General features: G+C 46.0%; 2 protein-coding genes and 1 long non-coding RNA gene across 25 annotated transcripts in view; 1 reads left to right on the forward strand and 2 right to left on the reverse strand.

The window, feature by feature from the left end:
* Nucleotides 1–4016, reverse strand: part of Shisal2a (shisa like 2A) — a 19018-nt gene extending 15002 nt beyond the window's left edge. For 4 of the 5 annotated variants that reach the window (XR_003954986.1, XR_001784163.2, XM_017320324.2 and 1 more), the window contains exons 1-2: nucleotides 2043–4016; nucleotides 395–1064 (exon numbers count right to left, since the gene is read on the reverse strand). Coding sequence is in view for 3 of the 5 variants with exons in the window: in XM_017320324.2 (XP_017175813.1) it covers nucleotides 395–1064; nucleotides 2043–2094 (722 nt within the window). In the remaining 2 variants the exon portion in view is untranslated. Of the gene's footprint in view, nucleotides 1–394; nucleotides 1065–2042 lie in introns of those variants that run through there. The other variant, NM_001099303.2, reaches the window with a different exon arrangement.
* Gm32297 lies at nucleotides 456–23841 on the forward strand. Of its 19 annotated transcripts, XR_003955245.1 has the most exons (9): nucleotides 673–743; nucleotides 9040–9100; nucleotides 16302–16416; nucleotides 16990–17579; nucleotides 17696–17785; nucleotides 19977–20179; nucleotides 20272–20364; nucleotides 22808–23019; nucleotides 23349–23780. It is a non-coding gene; the product is annotated as a predicted gene, 32297 (long non-coding RNA). The 19 variants fall into 19 exon arrangements; XR_003955238.1 differs by lacking the exons at nucleotides 673–743; nucleotides 16990–17579 and adding an exon at nucleotides 491–616; XR_001784395.2 differs by lacking the exon at nucleotides 16990–17579 and having other exon boundaries at nucleotides 23753–23841.
* Gpx7 (glutathione peroxidase 7) lies at nucleotides 17450–23946 on the reverse strand. Its single transcript, NM_024198.3, has 3 exons — nucleotides 23776–23946; nucleotides 20434–20695; nucleotides 17450–18230 (listed from the first exon to the last, which is right to left on the reverse strand). The coding sequence occupies exons 1-3, from the start codon at nucleotides 23908–23910 to the stop codon at nucleotides 18067–18069; spliced, it is 561 nt and encodes a 186-aa protein (NP_077160.1). The 5' UTR covers nucleotides 23911–23946; the 3' UTR covers nucleotides 17450–18066.
* Between the last annotated feature and the right edge of the window lie 320 nt (nucleotides 23947–24266).

Below are 24266 nucleotides of genomic sequence, written 5' to 3' on the forward strand. Positions count from 1 at the left end.
TGAGGACTAAGGGTAGAGTTAGGGATTCCTCTGTATGTCTGAAGATAGTATTTGCTGTTAGGGTGAAGGTTGGCTTGTGATTTGAGATTATGTTGAGAGTGATGGCAGAGTGAAGTTCAGAATAGGGACAGAATGAGTGCTTTGGGGGTAGTGCTGGTCAGGTTCAAGTGGGGCTCTAAATTATGGTTGGGGTCAGGATGAAGAAGGAGTTGAGATGGGGCTTTAAGGGTTTGATGTGGTACAAAGCAAGAGTAGGATCAGTGAGGAGTAAGGATGATTTGAGGGAAGGGCACTTAGATGAAGGTGGGGGCTTCCAAGAGGCTGGCTTGCGGGTGGGCTAGTGGGATAAGATGGGAGAAGGGGTTCAAGGTGAGGTTAGAGCCAGGGCCTGTACCTGAGCCACCACATGTAGTTGTGCTCGTAGGGGAAGAAGCTGTGCGGGTCGTCGCAGCAGTACTTGTGGTCGCGGAAGCCACAGCAGAAGACAGCAGCCGCTTCGCCCCCTGGCAGCGGGCAGCTGAAGCCGCGCACCACCTCCTGCTCAGCGCTCACGTAGCTCGAGCAGGCGCCGCTCATCGCGCCTCCTTGGCTCCCTGGACGGACGGACCGACAGCGGGTGAGCGAGAGACAACGGCCGGAGACCCCGCAGATCTTGAGAAAGAGCCCGAGGGCCAGGCAGGCAGGGAAGTGCGCAGGTAGAGGCGCTGCAGAGAAAGGCACGGCGAAAGGCGCGGAGGCGCGCGGTGAGGACGGGGCGCCCGGGGACCCGGTGGTCAGGTGCGCGGGCGCGGAGGCAGGGGTGCACGTGGGGACCCAGTCCAGGGTGGGGGCTGCCTCCTCGCCCCGGCTGCCGAGACACCACGCGACAGCCAGAGAGGCAAGGTGGATATTTGAGGCTCTCGCCTGAGCGAGGTACCACCGTGCGGGCCGCCAGGACCCTTCTCTGGGTAGTTGTGTGCTACGCAGAAGACAGGCAGAACGGGGTCCTCTGGGGTTGATGAATAATACTCCATTTAACTGGCAAAGCAACCTGAAGACCAGGGTTTTCATTGTATAGACGGCAGCTGAGAATCAGAGAGAGACAAGTCATTTCCCCAGGCTCCTTAGCTCATGGGATTTCAACCCTGTTGTCTGGCTGACTCTCAGCAAACCTCCTGTATTCCACATTGGCCTGGATGTCTTGATGACTGGCTTCCAACTCCCAAATGCTGGGATTTTGGGTGTGTGTCCACACCCTGCCCTCCAGTAATATTTTCAAAGTCTTGATTGCCTTTCTTTTCCTCTCCTGCTCTCTCTTTGACACACAATGTTCACACACACTCTTAGCACTCCCTGCTCTTGGCCAAAGACATTGAAGCAATTGTCTCAGGAATAAGCCTTTACCCCCACCTCAATTAGGGGTTGCCAACCTTCACAACTTGTTCCTAGACTACAAGGACAGTGTTCTCCTTCCTGTCTGAAGGTGCTTCCGAGCCTCAGTTTCTCCAGTGTACCCTGAGAGGGTGAACAAGGATCTTTGAGGATTTACCCAGTCCCTCCGAGCCTTAGCTCTGCATTTCCACAGAAGAGGATGGTAGGAGATAGTGTGGTGCATCCCTTTGCTGTGGCAGCTGTGTGTGGGATCATGGATCTGCAGGGGGCTGGGTATAAGCCTAACTGACCCCCTTCACGGCTTCTTTTCCCTTTGACCTGTAAGGCAGTTCAGTTCCACAGATGCCATTGTACACCACGCCTCTGACCTGAAGGTCAGATCCGGGCTGGCCCTTGAGAAACAGCTTGGTGGAGGAATCAACAGGGAGGGATCAATATAGGACCAGGATCATAGGCACAGAGGGGCTCTGTGTAAGGGAATAGCAAAGGTTTTAAGAGGGCAATGCTTTTAAAGGTCAGCCAAAACAATAAACAAAAAGGAGCCAGATCTGGTGGCATATGCCACTAGTCCAAACTATTCAGCAGGCTGAGGCAGGAGGATTGCTTCAGTCCAGGAGTTTAAAGCAAGCCTGGCAATACAGATCTCATCTCAAAAATGAGCAAAAACTTACCTTTGGCATGGATGATAGATAATGGTAGATAGATCATTTGCCTAGTATGCATGAGGGCCCTGGTTTTGTTACCAATACCTCAAACCAAGAAGAACTGTTAATATTCCCAGAAAACTCTTCTCTTGAGCTGTTATCACTGAAGACTGGCACTACTCTATTGAAGGCTCATTTTGACCTCTATTTACCAGAAGGGACAAAGGGGAGGAGCCCTTTGGGAAGGAGGGAGGCCTCTCTGAGGTGGACGACAATCCCCTAAATCCTTTCCAGTGAGGAATTAACTTCTTTCTCCTAGAAACCCAGAGGAAGGATCATGCCCTTGAGAGAAACCAGCACAATGTCACACGGCCATCAGGAGCGCTGCCATGCCTGCCTGCCTACCCAGGAGTTTCTTTAAACTCTTGATGGAGCTCATGGGCCGATATTAATAATGGTGTTTAATGGCAAAGTCGGAGTTATTTAGGATCACAAAGACTGTCAGTTACGTTGAATCACAATTTAATCCTGCAGTTTAGAATGTCAAAAGATGGATAGATGTGAGCCTTGAGAATCACACTTTCAAGGTCATTTCTATAGTGACAAAGTTGTAGATGCTATTACCGTGCTTTTGTCTGTTTTGTGTTGTCCCTTGATTGGATTCTAGAAGGAAGAGCTGAAGTGCATTTGGAGGCCGGTATTAACAAGCATGTAGTTTTCCCATACATGTCCCTAGACCATTACGTTACATCTGAAGGTTCCCTGTGATCCTGTGTTAAAGCCCCCAAGTTCCTTGGTCCAGCTCTTTCCTTAATATGTTCCTTTGTTGCACCCATTATGTTCCCTCATGATATTTTTCTGAAGACATTTATTGGTCCCCTATTGTATGCCAGGCAATCTTTCATCCTGTATGCCATGTCTGCTTAAAAATGTGTGTGTGTATGTGTGTCCCTGTGTGTCTTTGTGTGTATGTGTATGTCTGTGTGTGTATGTGTGTGTCTCTGAGTGTATTTGTATGTGTGTGTCTGTGTGTATGTTTGTGTGTGTATGTGAGTGTGTATGTATATGTGTGTGTCTGCGTGTATGTTTGTGTGTGTGTATTCATGCTCATGTGCTGTGCAGTAGTTTGCTCTATCCTTCCATCATTAGTTCTTCACATCCTATCCTTCTACCACATGGGGATGAGATAGATGTTGTTGGGTCTGGTGACAAAGTGTCAATACTCTCTGAACCATCTTGTCAACCTGAAAACAGATTTAGAGTTAAGTGCCTACGTTCCCATTTTGCAGCAAAATGACTGAGATTCCTGAAGGTTAAGTGAGTTTTCCAAAGCCACATAGCCAGTGGTCATCAGAGTTCTTTCCTGTTTCCCCTCCCAAGCTGCCCCGTGAGCCAAAGTCTCTCATCACCAGAAGGAAAACAGAGGATAGGAGAGTCCAGAGAGAAGGGTGGGTGTGGCCTCACAGCTGCAGAGATCCAGCTGTGAGCTGGCAGCAGTGCTCTTGCTTTTCCTTGTCTCTTCTCACAACAACCTGGATCCATCCAAAAGGAAAAATTAGCTACTGTAGGGTATGCACACACACATATTCACACATACACACAGAGCACTTGGGAGACAGAGGCAGGCAGAGGCAGGAGGATTCCAACAGATTCCAAGCCAGCTAGGGTAGGCAGATCTCTGAATTTCAGACCAACATGATCTACAAAGAGAATCCCAGACAACCATGACTCCACAGAGAAACCCTGTTGGAAAAACAAAAAACAAAAACAACCCTGGCAACAAAGAACAAAGAAGCAAAATTAACAAAATGCATACATATTTGTTATAAAACAAAACATTTGAAAATGTCAATAATCAAAAGAAAAAATTCCCCCATACACTCCCATATACGCACACCTCCCATGCATGTACCCCCTACCCTCACAATACACACACGCTTTTACACACACCCACACACAAATACACACACCCACACACATATACAGACATCCACACACATATTCCTCCGACCCCCACCCATACACACACACACACACTTTGTCAAATACATATACACCCATACAAACACACACACATACTCCACACATACATATAAGCACAGACACGCTTTGGGAACCCCCCTCCCCCATCCCACCACCACCATGCATGAACTTTATGAAAGGAAAACCAAATCCTAGACAGGACTAGTAAGTTGCTGAAGGATGTACAGGTAATAAGTTCTGGTCACTACTGGGTGATAGTAGCCAGGTCACTTTCCTTCTCTGCTTTGGAGCTAAAATGAGTTCACATAAAACAAGTCTGGCTCAAGCCAACATCTACACCGAGCCTTTCTGTGAGATACTCAAAACTGCTCTGTTGATCTTGGCTACCTGGTTGAGAAGTCAATTCGTCCAAGAGTGGCAGGATAAAGAAACATCCCCTCGCCCTTTTTCTCCCACTCCCTTGGTGGGGATGGCCTCAGTCACAGGAGCAAACCGGTTCTACCACAGCAACTATCAGGGGTGTGTGTGTGTGTGTGTGTGTGTGTGTGTGTGTAGTGGGGATCCCAAGGTTACCAGGTTGGCTCCCAGGCTCCATGGTGACAGAGACAGAGCTACTGAAGGGGGGGGAGAGGGAGAGGAAGGGGGGGGAGGGACAGGAAAGAAGGAGGAGAGAAGGGGAGAGGAGAGAGAAAGAGAGAGGAGAAAGAACGAAAAAGCAGAGTGAGGGAGAAGGGAAGGGAGAGAGAATGAGAGAGGTCAGAGAAGGAGAGGAGAGAGGGGGAAAAGAGACAGAAAAAGAGGCGGAGGAACAGGGAGAGAGAGGATCGAGAGGGAAAGGAGAGAAAGAGGAGGAAGAAAGAGGGAGAGAGAGGGGGGAGAAAGGAGGAGAGAGAGAAAAGAGGGGAGGGAGAAGAGGAGGGGAGGGGAGAAGAGGGAGGAGAGAGAGTCTGTACAGTTTTTGGCACGCAGCCATTGACCCTGTCCCAGTCCGCTCCACGTGGGGGCAACCAGCTTGCTGTTCCCGTCGCTGGAGAAACAAAGGAAGGGTGGGGCAGCGAGCCTGTCCTCAGGGAGGCAGCTTTCCCTTCACTTCCAGAATGACTCTGCGTCTCCTGAGACAAGTGACCTGGTACTATGGTGGGACCTACGTCCCGATCTAGGGCCAGTCAGCTATTCTAACCATTTCCTCAGTTTTTAAATCGGGTTTGCTGGTCGCTCTACTCCGCAATCTTTAAGACACACGAAATGACAAAAGACTAAAACAAAGATGGACCCTCTAGTTAAAGGGAAAACAATTTTTTTAATCAGTTGGGCTTGAAGTTCCCCTCCCTCAACCTCACCCCACAAATAGCCAGAGGCAAAGACTCTGAGTGCTTACTGAGGCTGGCGCCTGTGTTGGATCTTTGAATGACGTGTGGAGGAGCTGCGTTTTCCTTGCCTGTAGTTTAAAATTTAAACATAACAACCATACGATTCTTTCGGCACTAGTTTCCCACCTGGGCTTATGTTTGCTTTGTCCACGCTGGGGCTCCAGCTCTATTAGCTTGATTCATTTTTGCTGTGGTATAAATTCTCTGCTCCCTGCTCACATCGTGATATGTTTAGTTCTTGGACATTTAGGTTCCTAATTTTTATCTTCTCCCTCTGTCTCTCTGTCTCTGTCTCTGTCTCTCTGTTTCTCTCTCTCTTTTTTTAAGCCTAAGGGCAGAGGCAAGCAGATATCGGTGGCCAGACCCCGTCTCAAAAAGACAAAAACAAAAAACAAAACAACACAAACAAACAACCCCTCCAAAACCCTCATAAACAAACAAACAAACAAACAAACCCCAACTTTTAAAAATTTGACAAACTGTTTTCCAGGGTAGCTGTACAAGTTTTGGCTTCATCAATAGTTCTGTTTCCTCACAAGTACTTGGTATTTGAAATATTTTTATTTTAGCTATTAATATTATTTTTAAAAGATGTACTTACTTTTTCTTATGTGTGAGTGTCTGAGCACATGTGCATGCAGTGCAGTCAGAGTCAGAAGAAGGCATTGGAGCCCCTTGAACTGGAGCAATAACCCTGCGACCTGAACTTGGGTCCTCTGCAAGAGCAGCCGGTGTTCTTAACCACTGAGCCATCTCTTCAGTTCCTGACATCTGTCTCTCTGAGTCTTAATTATTGCATTTAGCATGATGATCTCCAGTTCCAGCCATTTTCCTGCAAATGACATGATCTCACTCTTTACAGCCAATTAAAACCCCAGTGTGGCCAGGCGTGGAGACAAGCCATTGATAATCCCATTTCCAGGGAATCTGATGTCTTCAAATAAAACATTCATGCACATAAAATAAAACAAATTAAAAAAATACAACTCAGCAAAACCCAGGAAGAAACCACATATATGTGTAACAATTACAGTGTTTCTGAGCCCCTGGGATGTGAAAGGTGGAGAGGAGAACCAGGAGTTCAAGGTCACCCATGGCTACATAGAGAGCTGGAAGCCAGCCAGAAATACATAAAAACTCTCCTGAAAGAAACCAGGCCTGGTGGCTCACGGCTTTAATCCCAGCACTTCAGAGACAGACAGATCTCTGTGAGTTCAAGGCCAGCCTGGTCTACATAGCAAGGTCCAGGTCAACCTGGGATATTTTGAGACCTTGTCAATAAATCAATAAATCAAGAACAAAAACTCCATTGTTCATGTTTTACACTTTCTTTATTCATTTTTAAAATTACATTTAAAAAAATTATATGCTATGGCTTGCATGTGGAGATCAGGGGACAACTTTCAGGAATCAGGTCTCTCCTTCTACCATGGCGGGTCCTGATAATTGAACTCAGGTCACTGTGTGGAATAGTGGCAAGTGTTTTTGCCTGCTAAGCCGTCTCCCCAGCCTATTCTGCTTTTGACAGACATCTAAACTAGTTTCATATCTTGACAACTAAGAATAGTGTGCTTTTGATCCCAGCACTCTGGAGCTCTGAGTTTAAGGCCAGCCTGGTCTTCAAAGTGAATTCCAGGACAACCAAAGCTACACAAAGAAACCCTGCCTCAAACAAACAAACAAGCAAACAAACAAGCAAAGAATATATGTGCATACACACACACACACACACACACACACACACATATATATATATATATATATATATAGTTGTCCAATATGTCTGTGGTGTGCTGACTTAATAATTCCTTGTGCATGTATCTGGGAGTAGCCTAGCTGGGTCATATACTAGCTCTGTTTTTAACATTTTGAAAAAACTCCATAGCAATCTCCATAGTGGCCACATTTGTTGGCGCTCCCACCAGCAGAGAATAAGGGTCCCTTTTCCCTTCACATTCTCAACATTTGATTTTCCTGGGTTTGGGTCTTTTTGAGACATGATCCTTGCTAAATAGCCCTGACTGGCCCAGAATTTGTTCTGTATACCAAAGTAGCTTGGACATTGGGGGTTTCTCCTGCCTCTGCCTCTTGAGTTCTGGAATCAGATGTGTGGACTTCTTTGATTGGCTGAGAAGCTTTTAATTTCTAGTCATCTCATTTGTCAACTTCTGTTTTTTGTTTTTGTTTTTGGAGACCAAGTCTCACTATGTAGCTGGCAGGGTCATTCAGATCATCTTGATCAACCAACCATCTTTATAACAAGATTTGCTGATGAGCCCTGGGTTTCCTCCCTCCCTCCCTCCCTTCCTCTCTCCCTCCCTCCCTTCCTCCCTTCCTTCCTTTCTTCCATTTACATTTTTTATTAGATATTTTCTCTATTTACATTTCAAATGTTATCCCCTTTCCTAGTTTCCCCTCTGAAAATCCCTTGTCCCCTCCCCATTCCCTCTGCTCCCCACCCCACCCACTCCTTTTTCCTGGCCCAGGCATTCCCCTTACTGGGGCATAGAACCTTCACAGGACCAAGGGCCTCTCCTCCCATTGATGACCGACTAGGCCATACTCAGCTACATATGCAGCTAGAGATACGAGTCCTACCATGTGTTTTCTTTGATTGGTGGTTTAGTCTTTTAAAACTATATATGTGTGGATGTTCTGTGTGAATGTGTGTCTGTGCACCACTTGCATACCTGGTAAACAGAGGCCAGGAGAGGGAATTGAGTCCATTGGAAATGGAATTACAGATGGTTGGCAGATGCCGTGTCGGTCGGTGCTGCATTCAAACCTGGATCCTCTGGAAGAGCAGAGCAGTTAAGAGCCCTACACTTAATGGTTGGGCTGTCTCTCCTGCCTCCAGTCCTGGGTTTTCTGCAAACGTTTCTTTTCTCCTATGGGACAAGTCTGAGTCAGCTAGTCTGACCTTGGGAAGTAATCACCAGAGGCCAGAAGAGGTTGTTGGATCCTCCGGAGCTAGAGTTATAGTGTACGTGAGAAGGTGCATGTTTACAGTTGGCTCTGTTTCCACCATGTGGGTCCTAGACAGAATTCGAGTCTACATTTGCTGGTAAGCCCTTTCACCTGCTGAGCCATCTCACCAGTCCTGCTGCACCCCCATCCTCCACCCCTCCTAGTGCCTTTTGAACACCTGTTTTGACTCAGATGTTTGCTATGCTCCGAAAACCATAGAGATAAGGCCCAGAGATCAGGCAAGGAGGAGAATTTCCTCCTGGGCAATGGAAAGAGAGAGGTTGGGAAAGAGCCCAGCAGGCGTTCTCGGTCAAAGTGCAGTGGAACAGACGGGTTGCTAGGGAGAGCTTTCTAGAACATCTTTCACCTTGCAATAGGAAAGATGGGTTGGAGTAGTTGAGACCAAGGAAATGTACTCAAAGGATGGTGAATTCCTGTATCTCCCTTAATTCCTTCATCTTTATCCTCTTCTGTGGCTTCTTCTTGTTAATATACAAATGTGGAGGCTGCTACAACACCGGTGAACAGACTCGTAAAACCAGGAAGCAGCAGGAAGAAAGAGGTAGAGGTTGGAGTATAGGTGACTGCCTCCTCAATCTCTCTCTCTCTCTCTCTCTCTCTCTCTCTCTCTCTCTCTCTCTCTCTCTCTCCCCTCTCTCCCCTCTTCCTTCTACCTACCCTCCCTTCATTCTCATGTATCCCAGGCAGAGGAAGACCTTGAATTCCTGATCCTCTTTCCTGTGTCCTAAGTACTGGAAACTCCAGGTATGTGCCACTGTGCCCTGGTTAAATCCTCTGTTTTCATCTGGAGACTGTATAGGATAAACATTTTATATTCTAGTGAGCTGGGTATGGTGTGTCTAGGTGACTGAATTTTTGTTGTTGCTGGTTTTTGTTGTTTTGGTCTTTCAAGACAGGGTTTCTTTCTCTGTGTAGCACTGGCTGCCCTGGAACTTGCTCTGTTCCAGGCTGGTCTCGAACTCAGAGATCCACCTGTCTCTGCCTCCCAAGTGCTGGGATTAAAGAAGCACATCACCACTGCCTGGCCATAGGCGACTGCATGTTAAAGGATATGACACTGACACATGGCATAGAAGGAATGTCGTTGGGATGGGCAGTCTTCCTGGGCCATGCAGATGATGGTAGCATCCTAGTGATGGCAGAGTGATCATCTTGGACCCTTGAAGTCTTAGCAGAGCAAAGGTCTGTCTGGCTTTTTCATAGGATGAAATCAAGATCTCTTTCCTCCTGGGTTCCTCTTAGAGCAGGAAAATCTGTCACAAAGTAGCAGAAACCATAGATAAAGCCAAAACAGGAGCTGGTGGGGAGGTGGGGAGGACAGGATGCTTGTCTCTCAGTTTTGTTTGTTTTGCTACACCCTAGACAGGATTTCTTAAAACATGGCCTTTTACCATGTCCAATATAATAATCGCTACAGTGGGACCTAGGGATGTGAAAGGAGGTGCAGTCCCCTCTGGCAACCCCAAAGTTGGCCCTGATGGAGGTTTCTCTTCTTCCACACTGTCCTCCAAGAAGCCCCCAGAGTAGCCTGCTTCCATCAGTGATGACTTCCTCTGCCTCTCAGTTTCCTCTGAGAGTTTAGACTTAGGACTCTGGTGTACGCCAGGCTATGCCATGCTGAGTCAGCTCGCTATCAGTCCTCACATAGATCACAAAGTCCTTCCTGAACTGGCCAGTCTGCCTTTCCAGACTGTTATCATTTGGCTGCCAGCAGTTCTGGCTCCATCAAAGCCAACATCTTTCTTCCTAAGGACTTTTGCCCAAGCTATTCTATCCATTTAGGACTTCCATACCATAGTCCTAATTCTTTTTAAAAATTAGAGCTCTCAGCTTTAATGTCAATTTTCAGGGAGGTGTTCTTTGAACTCCAGAATAGGCCAAGTGCCACTTATATATGTATACATGACTCCCTGCTCTTGGAGCTTGTCCCAGTTGTAATTATTAAATAATTGGTATGTATTTATCTCTCCCACTATTCTAAGTTCCCCACAGCTGGGGATGTGCCTGTTTTTTTGTTTGTTTGTTTGTTTTGTTTTGTTTTGTTTTGTTTTCTCTGATGTGCCCTAAGAACGCAACAAGGGCCTGACACTTAAGCAGAGCTCAAGAACTGTTTGTTGATGAGTGAATGTCTCCTTGAATTCTGACACTCCAGAGAGTCCCCTGGCTGTTCACTTTTCCTCCCTCCATCATCCGTCTGTCCAGCTTGGAGACAACATTACAGCTTGTAATAAGCATTGGACACAGGATGCATTGATATGGTAGAACACCATCTGGAACTGAAAGGAGAGCTCAACAAAAGACAAAGACTGTTGTCACGATTGCAGCCATCAGTGATGCCTAACTCACAAAACCTACTAACTAGAGCCCATGGCTGGAGATCTACACGAGTGCCTGGCATCTACAGCTGTACGCTCCACAGCTGCACTTACCTATGGTGTGCCGTGGTCTGAAAATATTAATGAAAACTTTTTTTTTTAAAGATTTATTTATTTATTATATGTAAGTACACTGTAGCTGTCTTCAGACACTCCAGAAGAGGGAGTCAGATCTTGTTACAGATGGTTGTGAGCCACCATGTGGTTGCTGGGATTTGAACTCCGGACCTTTGGAAGAGCAGTCGGGTGCTCTTACCTGCTGAGCCATCTCACCAGCCCTAATGAAAACTTTCAGAAATAAATAATCCATCACTCCCTCCCACCATCCCCCTGAGCCCCACCATGGGACAGAGTCTCACTATGTAGCTCTGTCTGTTCAGGAATTTGCTCTATAGACCAGGCTGGCCTCAAATTCACATAGATCCACCTGCCTTTGCATTCAGAGTGCTGAGATTAAAATTGTATGCTACCTTGCCAGGCTTGAATTCATAATTTTTAAATTGCTGTTGTGACTACATGATGAAGTTTCAAGTCATCCAGGCCATCCTCTCCTGAGTGTAAATCAAACTTCTGTCTAGTGCATTTATACTGTATGTTCTAGTCATCCAGTGATGGAGAGGAGAGGAGAGGAGAGGAGAGAGAGAAAGAGAGAGAACGAGAGAACACTTCTATTAGAGTATAATATGATGGTTGATTAGTGGTATTGATGTTAATCTCTTACTGTGCTTAACTTATAATAAATCTTTATCTCAGTGTTTATACATAGAGAAAATGTATGTAGGGGGTGGTACTCTCTGAATTTCAGATAGACACAGTCAGTAGTCATTAGTGTCAGTGGTGACAGAAGCCTGGAGACATTGCTTCACACTGCTACTGGAAGCAGTGTGAGAAACTCTCACAACCTTTTCAGGGCCTTGGCCCAGGTACAATGGGATCCTTGGCTTTGACCCAGAAAAGAATTCCAGGACTAGTCTGTATGAAGCCAAGTTCATTAAAGATATGTAAGTACAGATTTTAAGGATAAAGGTTAAGAGAAAGAGGTGCTTTGGAAAAGAATAAGTCCTACCCACATGGGCATGGTGTTCTCAAGGGAGAGGTGCAGTTAGTTGACCTGGTGTTAGCTGCATAGACCATGTTCATAGCTCTCAAGTTATGTCTCAGAGGTTGCTTAGAAACCTCTTACTGGATGTGGTGGTGCAGAACTCTTTAGTCCCAGCACTCAGGAGGTATGAAGCCAATCTGGTCTAAACACTGAATTCCAGGCTAGCTAAGACTATATGGTGAGACCCTGTCTCATTAAAATAAAATGAAATAGGAAAAAAGAAGGACAAAAGAAAAAAGGGAGGAAGAAAAGGAAAGAGAAAAGGAGCAGGAGAGGTGGCTCAGTGGGTGAAAGCACTGGCTGCTTTCCCCAAGGACCTGGGTTCAGTTCCCAGCACCTTCTTTTGGACAGCTCTTAACTGACTGTAGCTCCATCTCAAGGAGACCTGACACCCTCTTCTGGCCTCTGTAGGCACAGCACTCATGTGGCATACACTCAGAGAGCTAAAAGAGCAAAATCCAGATTATCCCTATCTGCTCAGAGAGTTTGGTACATGGAATACAAAGCATATGTCCATTAGAAAGTAAAAAAGGAAGAAAGAAAGAAAGAAAGAAAGAAAGAAAGAAAGAAAGAAAGAAAGAAAGAAAGAAAGAAAGAAAGAAAGAAAGAAAAAGAAAGAGAGAAAGAAAGAAAGAAAGAAAAAAAGAAAAAAAGAAAGGGAAAGATCTTTTTTATCTCTATGTGTATGTAGATCTGTGTACGCACACACGTGAACTTGTGTCACATCACGTGGGTAGAGGTCAGAGGACTCCTTGTGGGAGTCTTTTCTCTCTATTCATCTTCTGGGATTGCATTCAGTTTGCTGGACTTGGTAGCAGGTGCCTTTATCCACTCTGCTATCTCCCAGCCCTTTTCTCTTTGATAAGTGGAACTACAGGGTGACTCTGATGACCGCTTGGATAGATTACAACTTGATAGAATGAAAGCAGGAGCCACTGGGATTGCACAAGGAGCTAGACACCCTTTCACTAGAAAGAGAGTTTCTGGTGAGATTCCCAGAAAATTGCAGGTTTCTAGCTGGGAAGAAGTAAAGCCTTAAACAAATGTAATTGTGTTGGAATTCCTGATTTTCAGCTTCCAGCCAAGGCGCGGGGGTTCTTTCTTTCTTCTTTCTTTCTTTCTTCTTTCTTTCTTTCTTCTCTCTTTCTTTCTTTCTTTCTTTCTTTCTTTCTTTCTTTCTTTCTTTCTTCTTTCTTTCTTTCTTTCTTTCTTTCTTCTTTCTTTCTTTCTTTCTTTCTTTCTTTCTTTCTTTCTTCCTTCCTTCCTTCCTTCCTTCCTTCCTTCCTTCCTCCATTCCTTCCTTTCCATCTTTCCACAACTGACTCTGCCTTTCTGTTCTGACTCTAAATAATGGCAGATAGCTATAGAATCAGTAATATGCTTAGAGCAAGTTATTAAATTATTGATTAGTAATAAAAGCTTAGCATGTAGCCAAGCTGTCATGTAGTACAGCCTAATGAGTAAGTATCTGGATGATAAGCAGGTGTTAGGAGATAATTAAACTGTCAGTAGATAATCAATCATACATCATCTACTCGTGTCAACTGATAACCAAGGGGTTAATTTACAACCAGGATCTTGGCAGACCATGGCTAACCTAATGACTAAGGGGAGAGGACTGATAGGAGTTTTGTGTATGTTAGTTAGTAAACTCTGTAGAAATGCATGTTTAATGAGAAGTGTGAAGTCATCAGTGGGACTCAACACTTTTATGTTGTTGGTGATTGTTTGTTTGCTTGTTTGGTTGGTTGTTTTTCTGAGTCAGGGTCTCTATGTAGCGTTGGCTTTCTTGAAACTAGCTCTGTAAACCAGGCTGGCCTTAAATTCACAGAGATCCGCCTGCCTTGCTTCCCAACAGAAGGATTAAAAGCATGCATTGCCATCACTGGCTGAACTCAGACCTTTTGAGGAAATTTTTAATATTTTGTGTCTAGGTCTAGACATGGACCTGCATGGACCTAATGCTCAAAATTAAGCATCTTCGTAGGAGTAAAGATGTTCTAAAGAAGATATGATGATGTCTTCCCTTTGCCTATCAGACAGCCGAAACAATGGACTTCAAGAAATTGGAACTCCCCTTAGTCTCATGCTAATGGAAAGATATGGGGACCTTCAACAAGAGGGGAGCTTGCCCCTCAGAAAGAGATTTCACAGTTATGACAGCTTGTCAGACCACGTTGCAGGACAGACTAGTGCCCAGGCTATGATGGATCCGTGATGGGTGGGACCACACCTTGATCGGAACTATTTAGTTATATATACATCCTTGCTTTCTATTTAAACCTAAATCTTGCATCAGGACCTTGAATCTGAACTTGGGGAGGGGTTACTAGGTTTTACTTCTTTTCCCTATGTGGATGTATTGACTACATCTACTGTACTCTACACACACACTAGACAGGGTTTTTCTGTATCTCCTTGGAACTCACGTGGGTCATTCTCATGGGCTTGAGGCACTGGGGTCCTTGATATGGCTTTGCTCATGTCACTCAGGACTCATTCATCCCCCATCTATGCATGTATGCATATGCATATGTCTGTTTGTAGGTTTGAACACGTACATTGTGGAACCTATGGAGGTCAGAAGTATCAGAGTCCCTGGAAATGGTGTGATAGGTGATTGTGAGCTGACTGACGAGGGTGTTGGGAACTGAATGAGGCTCCTCTACGAGCAGTATACACTCTTTCCTGCTAGGCCATCTCTTCAGCTCCATTATCTGTTTGTTTTTCTTTAAGACAGGGTCTCTAGCCCAGCTGGCCTCAAACTCACTGTGTAGCAGAAGTAAACTTAACTCCCAATCCTTCTGCCTTCTGTACCTCCAAAGTGTTGGATTTGTAGGCAGGTATCACCAGGTCAGGCCTGATACAACTTTTAAAAGCTTTGTTTCACTTACATAACTTAAATTTTAAGAAGTTTCAATTATCATTTTAAAATATTTTAAAAAATTATTTATTATTGGGGTCTGCCATGGATGTTAGTGTTGATTTTCTCCTTCTTCCTTTTCTGTGGGTTCCGAGGCTTGAACTCAGGCCCCCAGGCTTCCATTGTAAGTGCTTTTAGCCAATGAAATACCACCTCAGGCCCTCTCCTATATATTTGCCTCAAGCTTCTACTCCTAGGATCATGTTCCAAATATTCACTTTCATACACAAACAAAAATGACTAGGAAATACAGTATACAAAAGATCTGTCTATACTCGAGGGGACAATGTCTATTTCTAATTGGCATGTAATCCCTGACAGGAAAGGACACAGACATAAATCACTAAGTCACAAGGAAGAACTAAAAAGGACTAGTAGATAACATGGTTCAGTGGGTAAAGGCAATAGCTGCCAAACCTGATGACTTGAGTTCTATCCCAGGAGCCCACATGGGGCAAGGAGAGAGCTAATTCCTTCAGGCTGCTCTCTATTCTCCACACATGCGCTGTGTTTTGTGTGCCCTCTCCATCCAATTAAAAAAAAAAATCCTGCATCCTGAGGTGCACCAGAAATGGCATTTAGAGGCTTTGGGGACCAAGTGGTATCTTGAGCCTATGAGGAATTTGGGGGGTGCCAATGTGTAGAGGGGGCTTCCGGCCTAGGGTGACCAAGATGAGCCAAGATGCTGAGCTTAAGGCTCCAGGTGCTGTCCACAGAGGCTCTAGCTGAGGACCACTCCCCAAGATGTCCCAACTCTGGATTCAAATCCATACGCACAAACCTTCCTTAATGCAAACTGCCTCTGCTTTGAAAAGGCAAAACAGCACAAGCAACAGAATCCAACAGTAGGAATAACCTTTCACTCCCCAGGATTCACTTGTGTCCAACCGTGAGGCTACCAAGACAAGGTCTGCTCCATCCTTCCTCTGACTTGTCACCACAGCATACAGCCTTCAGCATATCACACCCCAACACAGGCCTCCTCAAAAGACCAAAAGACAAAAGGATGATCTTAACCATCACTCTTAACAGTCCAAAGGTGGCAACAACAAAAATTTAAAATACTTAGTTTATCAAAGCTACAGGTATTTTCTATGGTGCTCAGGAGGTTATCACTAGGGACAATGAGGTAGAGGGTTGTAAGTTCAAGGCCAGCTGGGGCTATATGAGGAGATCATATTTCTAAATGGAACTAAATGAGGCTAGGGAGGTAGCTCAGTTGATAAAGTACACAAAAACTTGAGTTTGGTCCCCAGTATATATATATATATATAAATAAAGTCAGGCGTGAATCCTGGAAGGCAGAGAAAAGAGAATCCCCAGGGTCTCTCACCAACCAGTCTGGCTTAATCAGTAGGCCCCAGACTTCATGAGAGATCTTTTTTTTTTTTTTTTTTGAGACAGGGTTTTTCTGTATAGCCCTGGCTGTCCTGGAACTCACTTTGTAGACCAGGCTGGCCTCGACCATGAGAGATTTTATGTTCTGTATGCATTGCAATGTGCTACAACTTGTGGATTAAATGGTTCAAATTTCTCCCCTGTCAGGGTTAAGACCCCACTGCATGGCTCTTCACAGTTGGTGACTTCTGGCCTGGATGCAGGTGAAGAAAGACTCATCTTTCCTTTGGGGGCTGGCTACTAGGAATTTGACCATGCTCTAGTGAGTATGTGGACAACACAAAACAAACTTGGTTTTCTTTTCCCTTGCTTTTCCTTGTATGTGTATGTGGGAGGGAGGGGGGCGTTAAAAGGAGGGTGGTTGGGCATGGGAAGGCTAGGAGGTGTGAGCGATTGAGGTTCATGATGTGAGCTTCTCAAATAATCAATAAAAATTAATAATAAAGTTCTTAGAGGTGAGTGTGGTAGCACACACCTTTTATTCAGCACTTGGGAGGAAGATAGGGTGAGTTTGAGGCTAGTTTGGTCTACATAACAAATTCTAGGATAGCCAGGGCTATCTAGAGAGACGCTGTCTTAAAAAAAATCCTGAAAACTCTAGGTGAAACTTGACAAGCTAGTAAGGCCTGGTCCTTCATTAGGAGACCCAGTTGGGATGGCAAGGGCCCCAGAGGCCTTCCCTGAGAACATAGCACCCAAAGGAGCCACCATTTCTGGAATCTTACTGGGCACCTGTAGCCTGCAAATGCATGTCGACATTGTTTATTTTTCTCCTGGCTCTGATAAATTATCTGGCCAATGCAGCTTAAGGGAGAAAAGCTTTCTCATGGCTCAGTTTCAGGGACTGTCAGTGCATCATAACCAAGAAGGCACAGTGGTGGGACTGGCTCCTGGCCATGGTGGATGTGGTGGCTGGGTCACACTGTCTAAGCAGTCTGTGTGTGACAGCGGAGGTCATACTATCAAGCCATCTGAAAGAAGAGCCTGAGGTCCAGTCAGCATCCTGAAATCCTGCTCTGATAGCCATATATCTGGCCTGTATATAAAAGGTTCCATAACCCACCCACCCTCAATCAAAACACCACCACTAGCTGAAAAGCAAGTGTTCAGGTATAGCTTTGTGGGCCTTTTTTGTTTGTTTGTTTGTTTGTTTGTTTTGTCGAGACAGGGTTTCTCTGTGTAGCCCTGGCTGTCCTGGAACTCACTCTGTAGACCAGGCTGGCCTTGAACTCAGAAATCTGCCTGCCCCTTCAATATCCGCACCAAATTCCCGACAGTACTTACTTCTATTTTATGATTTGTGTTTTTATTAGTGTGCTCTCCATGTGCCTTTCTGTTTGCCTCTCTGGGAATAGATAGAGTCTTGCAAGTGTTCGAACTCTGAGTCTTTCCCCCTACCACACTGCCTAAGAACATGTGTCTTCTGTAAGTAAGAAAACAATAACAAGAATGGCAAACACATTTGGCCCAGGTTTCCACGGGCTAGACATTTATGTCAAACTCAGGTTTTATTATCACAAATAATGCTTGTTTACACGCAGAAAACCGTGCGGAGTGCTTCCCCTTCGACTAGCACTGCCCCAGGCGTGTTCACGGGTATTAGATGCTAATCTTCACAGCCTCCCTGTGAGGTAAGACTTGGCATGGGTAGGTAGAGGATTGCCTCATATCCATCTACATGTTTTCTTCATAGCCTTGCCATGTTTCCTTTGGCTAGAGGCCCGCTGGCTGGTGATGTGCTGTTAAGAACTCTCACTGGCCAGCAAGCAGTTGCTGTCCGTTGCTCTTGGATTCAAATCATCCAAGTCTTAGGATTTGTCCTCTGAGGAGTGAAGGGAAGAGAAGCTTTAGCTCTCTGCCGGTGAAGCACCACTTGAGTTTGCGGAGGGATGGGAGTTCCAGAGGGACCCGGTCACAAGTCTTCTCGTTTCCGAAGGATGAGTTTCATCACCTGCTCTGTAATACGGGGCTTGATCTCCGCCACTGGCACAGTGGGGTCCCATGCTCCCACCACCTTTCCGTCTGGGTCCACTAGGTACTTCCAGAAGTTCCAGGTGGGCTCCTTCCCAGAAGTCTCTAGAGAAAAAGGGGAGCAGAAGGTCAATGTGCCTCCCTATAGCCTCTCCTGGAATCCCAGTAGTGGTATAATTCTGGCACCCAGGCTTCACCTAGACTACTTAAATTAGAACCACGGAGAGCAAGACCCAGCTCTCAGCACCTTTTAAAAGCTCTCCAGTACATCCCAATGTGGGATCCAGGTTGAGAGAGGCTACTTAGCAGCCTGGCAAGCACCTTATACAGCACTATCAATCCTCCTTTACATGGTCCCCAAATAGTCACACCCCGTTCTCCAAGTCTGTTTTGTTTCGAGACAGGATTTCATGGAACTCAGGCTACCATAGTCTTGCTAGACAGTGTGGATGTGCAGCCTTGGAACGCCTTCTCCTCCTTGCTCCTTCCCAAGTGTGGGCCTGCTCTGCAGTATCCTGCTTCCAATGAAATCTTAATGGCGATTAATGGCCATGTACTGATGCAATCCAAATCACTGTTAGGGAGTGGGGCCTTTAAAGAAATTCTTGACTCTTGCTTTTGTAGAGCTCAGGTTTGTGCCATTATAAGATCTTTCCAGGTGCTTCTAAAGCACGGGCCAGATTGATCAACAGTCGCGGGAACTGGGAGAAAACTAACAGAACACGTAGGAGGGGAAGATGATGGCTTAACAAGAATGCAGAGCTAACCGGACCCAAAGGTCACAAGGGCTGCAACTGAGGAATTAAGGAATTTTGTATTTGTTTTCTTTCTTTCTTTAAAAAAAATGTGTATAAGTGTTCTGCTTGCATGGGTGTCTGTACATTATATGTGTACAGCGCCCAAGAAGGCCAGAAAAGGGCATTGGCTCCCCTGGGACTAGAGTAGCAGGTGGTTGTGAGGTATCATGTGGGGACTAGGAACCTGGGTTTGATTCTGGACAAGCAGCCAGTGCTCTTAACCTCTGAGCTATCTCTCTAATCTCAGAATTCCACTTAAAAAAAGATTTATTAATTATATATATATTGGTGTTCTGCCTCCCTCTCTCTCTCTCTCTCTCTCTCTCTCTCTCTCTCTGTGTGTGTGTGTGTGTGTGTGTGTGTGTGTGTGTGTGTGTGTATGTGTGAGATCCCCTGGAATTGGAGTAACATGTGAGCTGCTAAGTGGATGCTGGGAATTGAACCCAGGTCCTTTGGAAGAACAGCCAGTGCTCTTAACCAGTAAGCCAACTCTTTAGGCTCCAGAATCCCACTTTTTAATAAGCAGTCTCAAAACATCAAATGTTTGACCTTAGTGAACCAAGCCTGCTTCTTACATAGATAGCCAGTCTGAAGAAGAGATAACCTTCAGGGCAGTGGTGGCACATGCCTTTAATCCTCTCACTTGGGAGGCAAGGCGGTAAGATCTCTGTGAGTTCCAGGACACCCTGGTCTACAGAGTGAGTTCCAGGATAGCCAGGGCTGTTAAAGAGAAAATCCTTGTCTTGAAAAATGAAGGAGGGAGGGAGGGAGGGAGGGAGAGAGGGAGAGAAAGAGAAAGAGAGAGAGAGAGAGAGAGAGAGAGAGAGAGAGAGAGAGAGAACTTATATTGTAAAACTTACTCCTTAAAATGAGCTACCTGCCTAACCTTCCAGATAGTGCTGTACAGATGTCCCACCTGTTAAGACCTAAACAGTCAGAGCATAGTGACATTGAAACACTGCCTGAATGTCCACGAGCCCCACTCCCCACACACATAAAAGCAGCCCCTTAGATCACCTCTGAACAGTTTTTCTACTGTCTTAATCTGTTGCAGACAGACCATGGGATACCTAACCAACTCTACTGCCTCTTTCTGCCCTGATGAACTCATTCACAGCCCACACATCTTGCCTGTCTCTGGTATTCCAGGCATGGCAATTTAGCTGATCTTTTCAGCTTAAGAGAAGGTTTTCCTTTAACATTGAGGCTTTGACTCAGAACAAGAGACTCCCAGTCGCCTTGATCAGCCTTCTCCAGGTGTGTGATGTCCCGTGCTCATGCCTTGTTTTTTCTATTCGAATCTATAAGCTCAACTAGTGACAAAGGCACGATGACCTGTCTCATTCCAGGAGCCCCTGTGAGTGAAGACAAGATCTCGGGAAAGTGCTAGGGTGAGAAAGTATGGCTTCCTTCGCTTTCCTCCGAGGATCAGGAAGAGAAAGGTAACCCACCCAGCTACCAGCTTCTGCTGCCAAGGAGGGAAGGTGAGGGGGAGAAGGGACAAGACTCACGGGTTAGGTACTTGAAGGCAGGGTGGGCACCAGTGCCAGTGACTGCGATCTTGCTAAACATGGGAAAAGAGACACTGTAGGTGCGGCGGGCAAAGTTCTCAATCTCCCTGTTGGTGTCTGGTTCCTGTTGGCCAAACTGGTTGCAAGGGAAGGCAAGCACATTAAAATGATGGGGGCCCAGGTCCCGCTGCAGCTGCTGCAAGGCTCGGTAGTTCTGGTCTGTGAAGCCACATTCGCTAGCTACGTTCACCACCAGGGAAACCTGCATGGCAAAATCGAACAAAGAAAAAGAAAGCTCAGAGCCACATACAATCCAGCAAAAAGGCATGCTTTTGTATCTGTTCTGGTGTGTTCACATAGGTGACTCCTTCACACAGGCAAGAATACCATGTATATATAGATGTAAATAAGTGTGTAATGTTCATATAAACACACCCACACATAAAAGCAGGCACATAGGGGTCTAGACACATGTACACACATACATGAATATCTGTGACTGTATGCACACAATTCACCTAAATTAATATGCACATGCTCTATGATCCAAACCTGCACTAGCTAGTAGTACACATATCCACAAATACACATAGCACATTCACAGAGAGGCATGCGCACAGGGAGTACAGGTCAGTAGGTGATCTTTTGGAGGAGACAGGTACGCTTGGGTTCAGTTTGTTCGGATCAGCTGGATAATTCAGATTTTCCAGATGAGTTCCTTCCTAGAAGTTTCTAAAGACAAAGGAAGCAGAGCTGTGTGTCCCTCTGTACCCTTCCCTGGAAGAAGCTGCCAGCACATGGATACACAGATAGAATGACTACCCCCTAGGACAATCCCTTTTGATTTGCTCCCTTCCAGCAAACAAATGCTTAGAGTTTGATAGCTGAGCCCTAATTTTTGTAAAGGTTTTAGGCAATAAATTCAAAGCCAGCCGATGGAACTGAGTTATAATGTACTTAGAATGTTGGCAGGAAGGCCACATTTCCAGCTTCTACTCTGTATTATTAAAAGATTAAAAATCCTTTGCCTGTGTGCCCTAGCCCTATCTCCATGGCTGCTTTTGAGACAAGTTGGGGATAATATCATCTGGCTACCCAAACTAGATCATTTCCCGGGGTCAGTCTGGCACGCTGGACACAAATTGCTCAAGCTAGTCTCAGATTCAGCGCTACTAAAATTATGGGTCTTCACCTTGGGGAGCTGCCCTGTTTATTGTAGAGTTCTGGCGTCCTCCTAGCCTGAACTGACTAGATGCCTAGGCTTGATGACCAAGAGTAGTTCCCCATGGCGGTCTGTGGCACATACCTGTAATCCTAGCTCTAAGGAGCTGAGGCAGCAGAATTTCAAAGTGGAGGCCAGCCTAGACAGTAAGACTGTCTCTTAAAAAGAAAAGAAAAAAGAAGCAAAGCAAGGAAAAAATGTTGCATGCCTTTGATTCCTGCATGTAGCAGGCAGAGACAGAGTCAAGTGAATCTCTATGAGTTCAAGACCAGCCTGGCCAACTTGAGCTCATTACCTCACATAGCCGTAGCTGGCCTGCGACTTGCTATGTTGACCAGATTGGCTTTGAACTCACAAATATCTGCTTGCTTCTGCCACCCAAGTGCTAGGATTAATTGTGTGTAGGCTAATTCTATATCCTATACCTTTTAGTATTTTTAAAGCTTTTTTGTTTTGTTTATTTATTTATTTATTTTTGAGACAGGTTTTCTGTGTGTAAGAGCCCTGAGTGTTCTGGAAGATTCTGTAGATCAGACTGGCCTGTAATTCAGAGATCTCCCTGCTTCTGCTTCCCAAGTGCCGGGATTAAAGGCATGCACCACACACCCGGCCTTTTTTTAAAGCTCTCATTGCTATTGGGATTGGCTGGTTCAGTTTTCAGTGCCTTATTTATTGTCTCTTCTCCCTATAAACTTGATTAAAACATGAACGTGTTTTAATCACCATCTGTCTACCTTCATTACAGGCCTTCCCTGACTAGTAAATGGCCTTGCTCTTTGCTGCCGTTTGTCTGGAGTCTTGGATGCTGTCATTGACAAGACCTGTCATCCATACAGAGCGCCTAAAGCTTACCTAATGTTTCTACACTGTTTTCTCTCTTGAAACTTACAGCACACTGGTCAGGGCAAGGACTCTCAGTGTAATCGAGAACAACAAGGCTATTGAGAATAGTTTTGCCCCTAAAGATACTCTTGCTTGCAAGAAAAGCCTACTGAACCATCCAACTCTGGATGATGGGGTCACAAGTCAGTTAGTGTTCAATAGCAGTCTTCACACCAGGATCTCCAACTCCAACTCAAGAGACAAAAGGTTCTTTGAAGGATTTTTAAAAATTAATTAATTACCTTTTTTTTTTTTTTTTTTTTTTTAAAGATAGGGTCTCACCATGTAGCCCTGGCTTTCTGGATCGCCCAATGTAGATAGACACTAAATTGGTCTTGAACTCACAGACTCTCTTCCTTCAGCATGCTGGGATTAAAGGTGTGTGCTACCATGCTCCTCTCTTGAGAAGATTCTTCATCGCACCAGAGTCTCTGAACTTTACAGTTCAAAGTCTCCCTGGCAGTCAGCCTCATCTAACACCGGTTAGTCTAGCAGTTTGTATCTCTCAAGTACCCGCTGCTGAAATCCCTGGTCCACCCTGACCTTTCTTGTTGTTTTGCTTCTGTGTCTGGACTTGGCCAGCTCTCTCTGTCTGGATTGATCTGTCTTGCTCAAGTTTTATTTAAAAGACCCAATCCTGACACACTTCCTTCTTACTGTGATTCGCCTAGTGAGTAGGGCAGGCCCATTAGCAACTCCATCACAACTGCCCTCTAAGGGGTGGGTCTTAGGAGGATCAAGGATGGGAAGGGTGTATAGGGGGTTCTCTTACAACTTGGATTGCTTTCCACTGTTGTATCTTTGCTCTCAGGGCCTGAGGGTGGATTCTAAGAATCATGAAAAGGTCCATTTTTGATGGTCACTCCCTCCACTGCACATTTGTCTCTCTGCGTTCTCATTGGACCCACTGTTACAGGAGCAGAAGCTGGACTGGACCGGCAAAGGGCCATAAAGGCTAGGGTTTCTTTTCCACTTGGGAGAGGCAAAGCGGAGAGCGGAGGGCATTCACCTTCCGGGTGAGATCCTGAGCCTCGCAGAGCGCAGTCAGCGCGGGTGGCTCCTAAGCTGTGCCACGTAGCCGCAGGCCTGAGTGGGCAAGGGTTTGGGAGCGCCGGTTGCACCGATCTCGCGGCTGGGATGAGCAGGGTGGTGTCCGAGCTGTGGCACACCCGAGAGTAGCATCCCCACGGAGCCCCTCCCTCCCCTCCGCGCCAGGCCCGCAAGGAATCGTCACTCACCGAGCCACGGTACTTCTCCAGCGACACCAGCTTGCCCCGGATGTTGACCGCCTTGAAGTCGTAGAAGTCCTGCTCGGATTGCGCGCAGGCCGCGGCCCACAGGAGCAGCCACGCCGTCGCCACAGCTGCAACCATGGTTCACTCCCGAGGTGGCGACTTGGCGAGGGCAAAGACAAGGCGGAGGGGACCCCGCCGTGTGGGGCGGGAGGAGGCGGCCCGCTGGGCAGGACGCGCCCCCTTCTCAGTCGTCTCTGCAGGCGCAGAGTCCCGGCTCTGGACCTCAGTTTCCCTAGCTGCTCTGCGCTGGTTAGCTTCAGATCGCAGGATCCTGTTTTCTTGAGGCTGAGACCAAAATTCGCTCAAACTCAAGCTCAGGGCGCAGAGACTTAATAGGGAGATAGCGGAGAAAAATCTGTGAGGATTAGCTTCTAGTGCCTGGCCTTAGGCGGATCGCTCCACCACTCTGAGCCCCAGTTTCTTTACGGGAATAT

The sequence above is a fragment of the Mus musculus genome, chromosome 4 (assembly GCF_000001635.26).
Source record: "Mus musculus strain C57BL/6J chromosome 4, GRCm38.p6 C57BL/6J".
In the NCBI taxonomy this organism is placed as follows: domain Eukaryota; kingdom Metazoa; phylum Chordata; class Mammalia; order Rodentia; family Muridae; genus Mus; species Mus musculus.

Bases quoted from the DNA above. Each gene is read 5' to 3' on its own strand.
- Gpx7 (NM_024198.3), bottom strand. From the start codon at position 23,910: ATGGTTGCAGCTGTGGCGACGGCGTGGCTGCTCCTGTGGGCCGCGGCC. The intron at 20,696-23,775 runs GTGAGTGACGAT...TTTGCCATGCAG, and splicing joins TGGAGAAGTACCGTGGCTCG to GTTTCCCTGGTGGTGAACGT. The intron at 18,231-20,433 runs GTGAGTCTTGTC...CTTTTTCTCTAG, and splicing joins TGCCTTCAAGTACCTAACCC to AGACTTCTGGGAAGGAGCCC.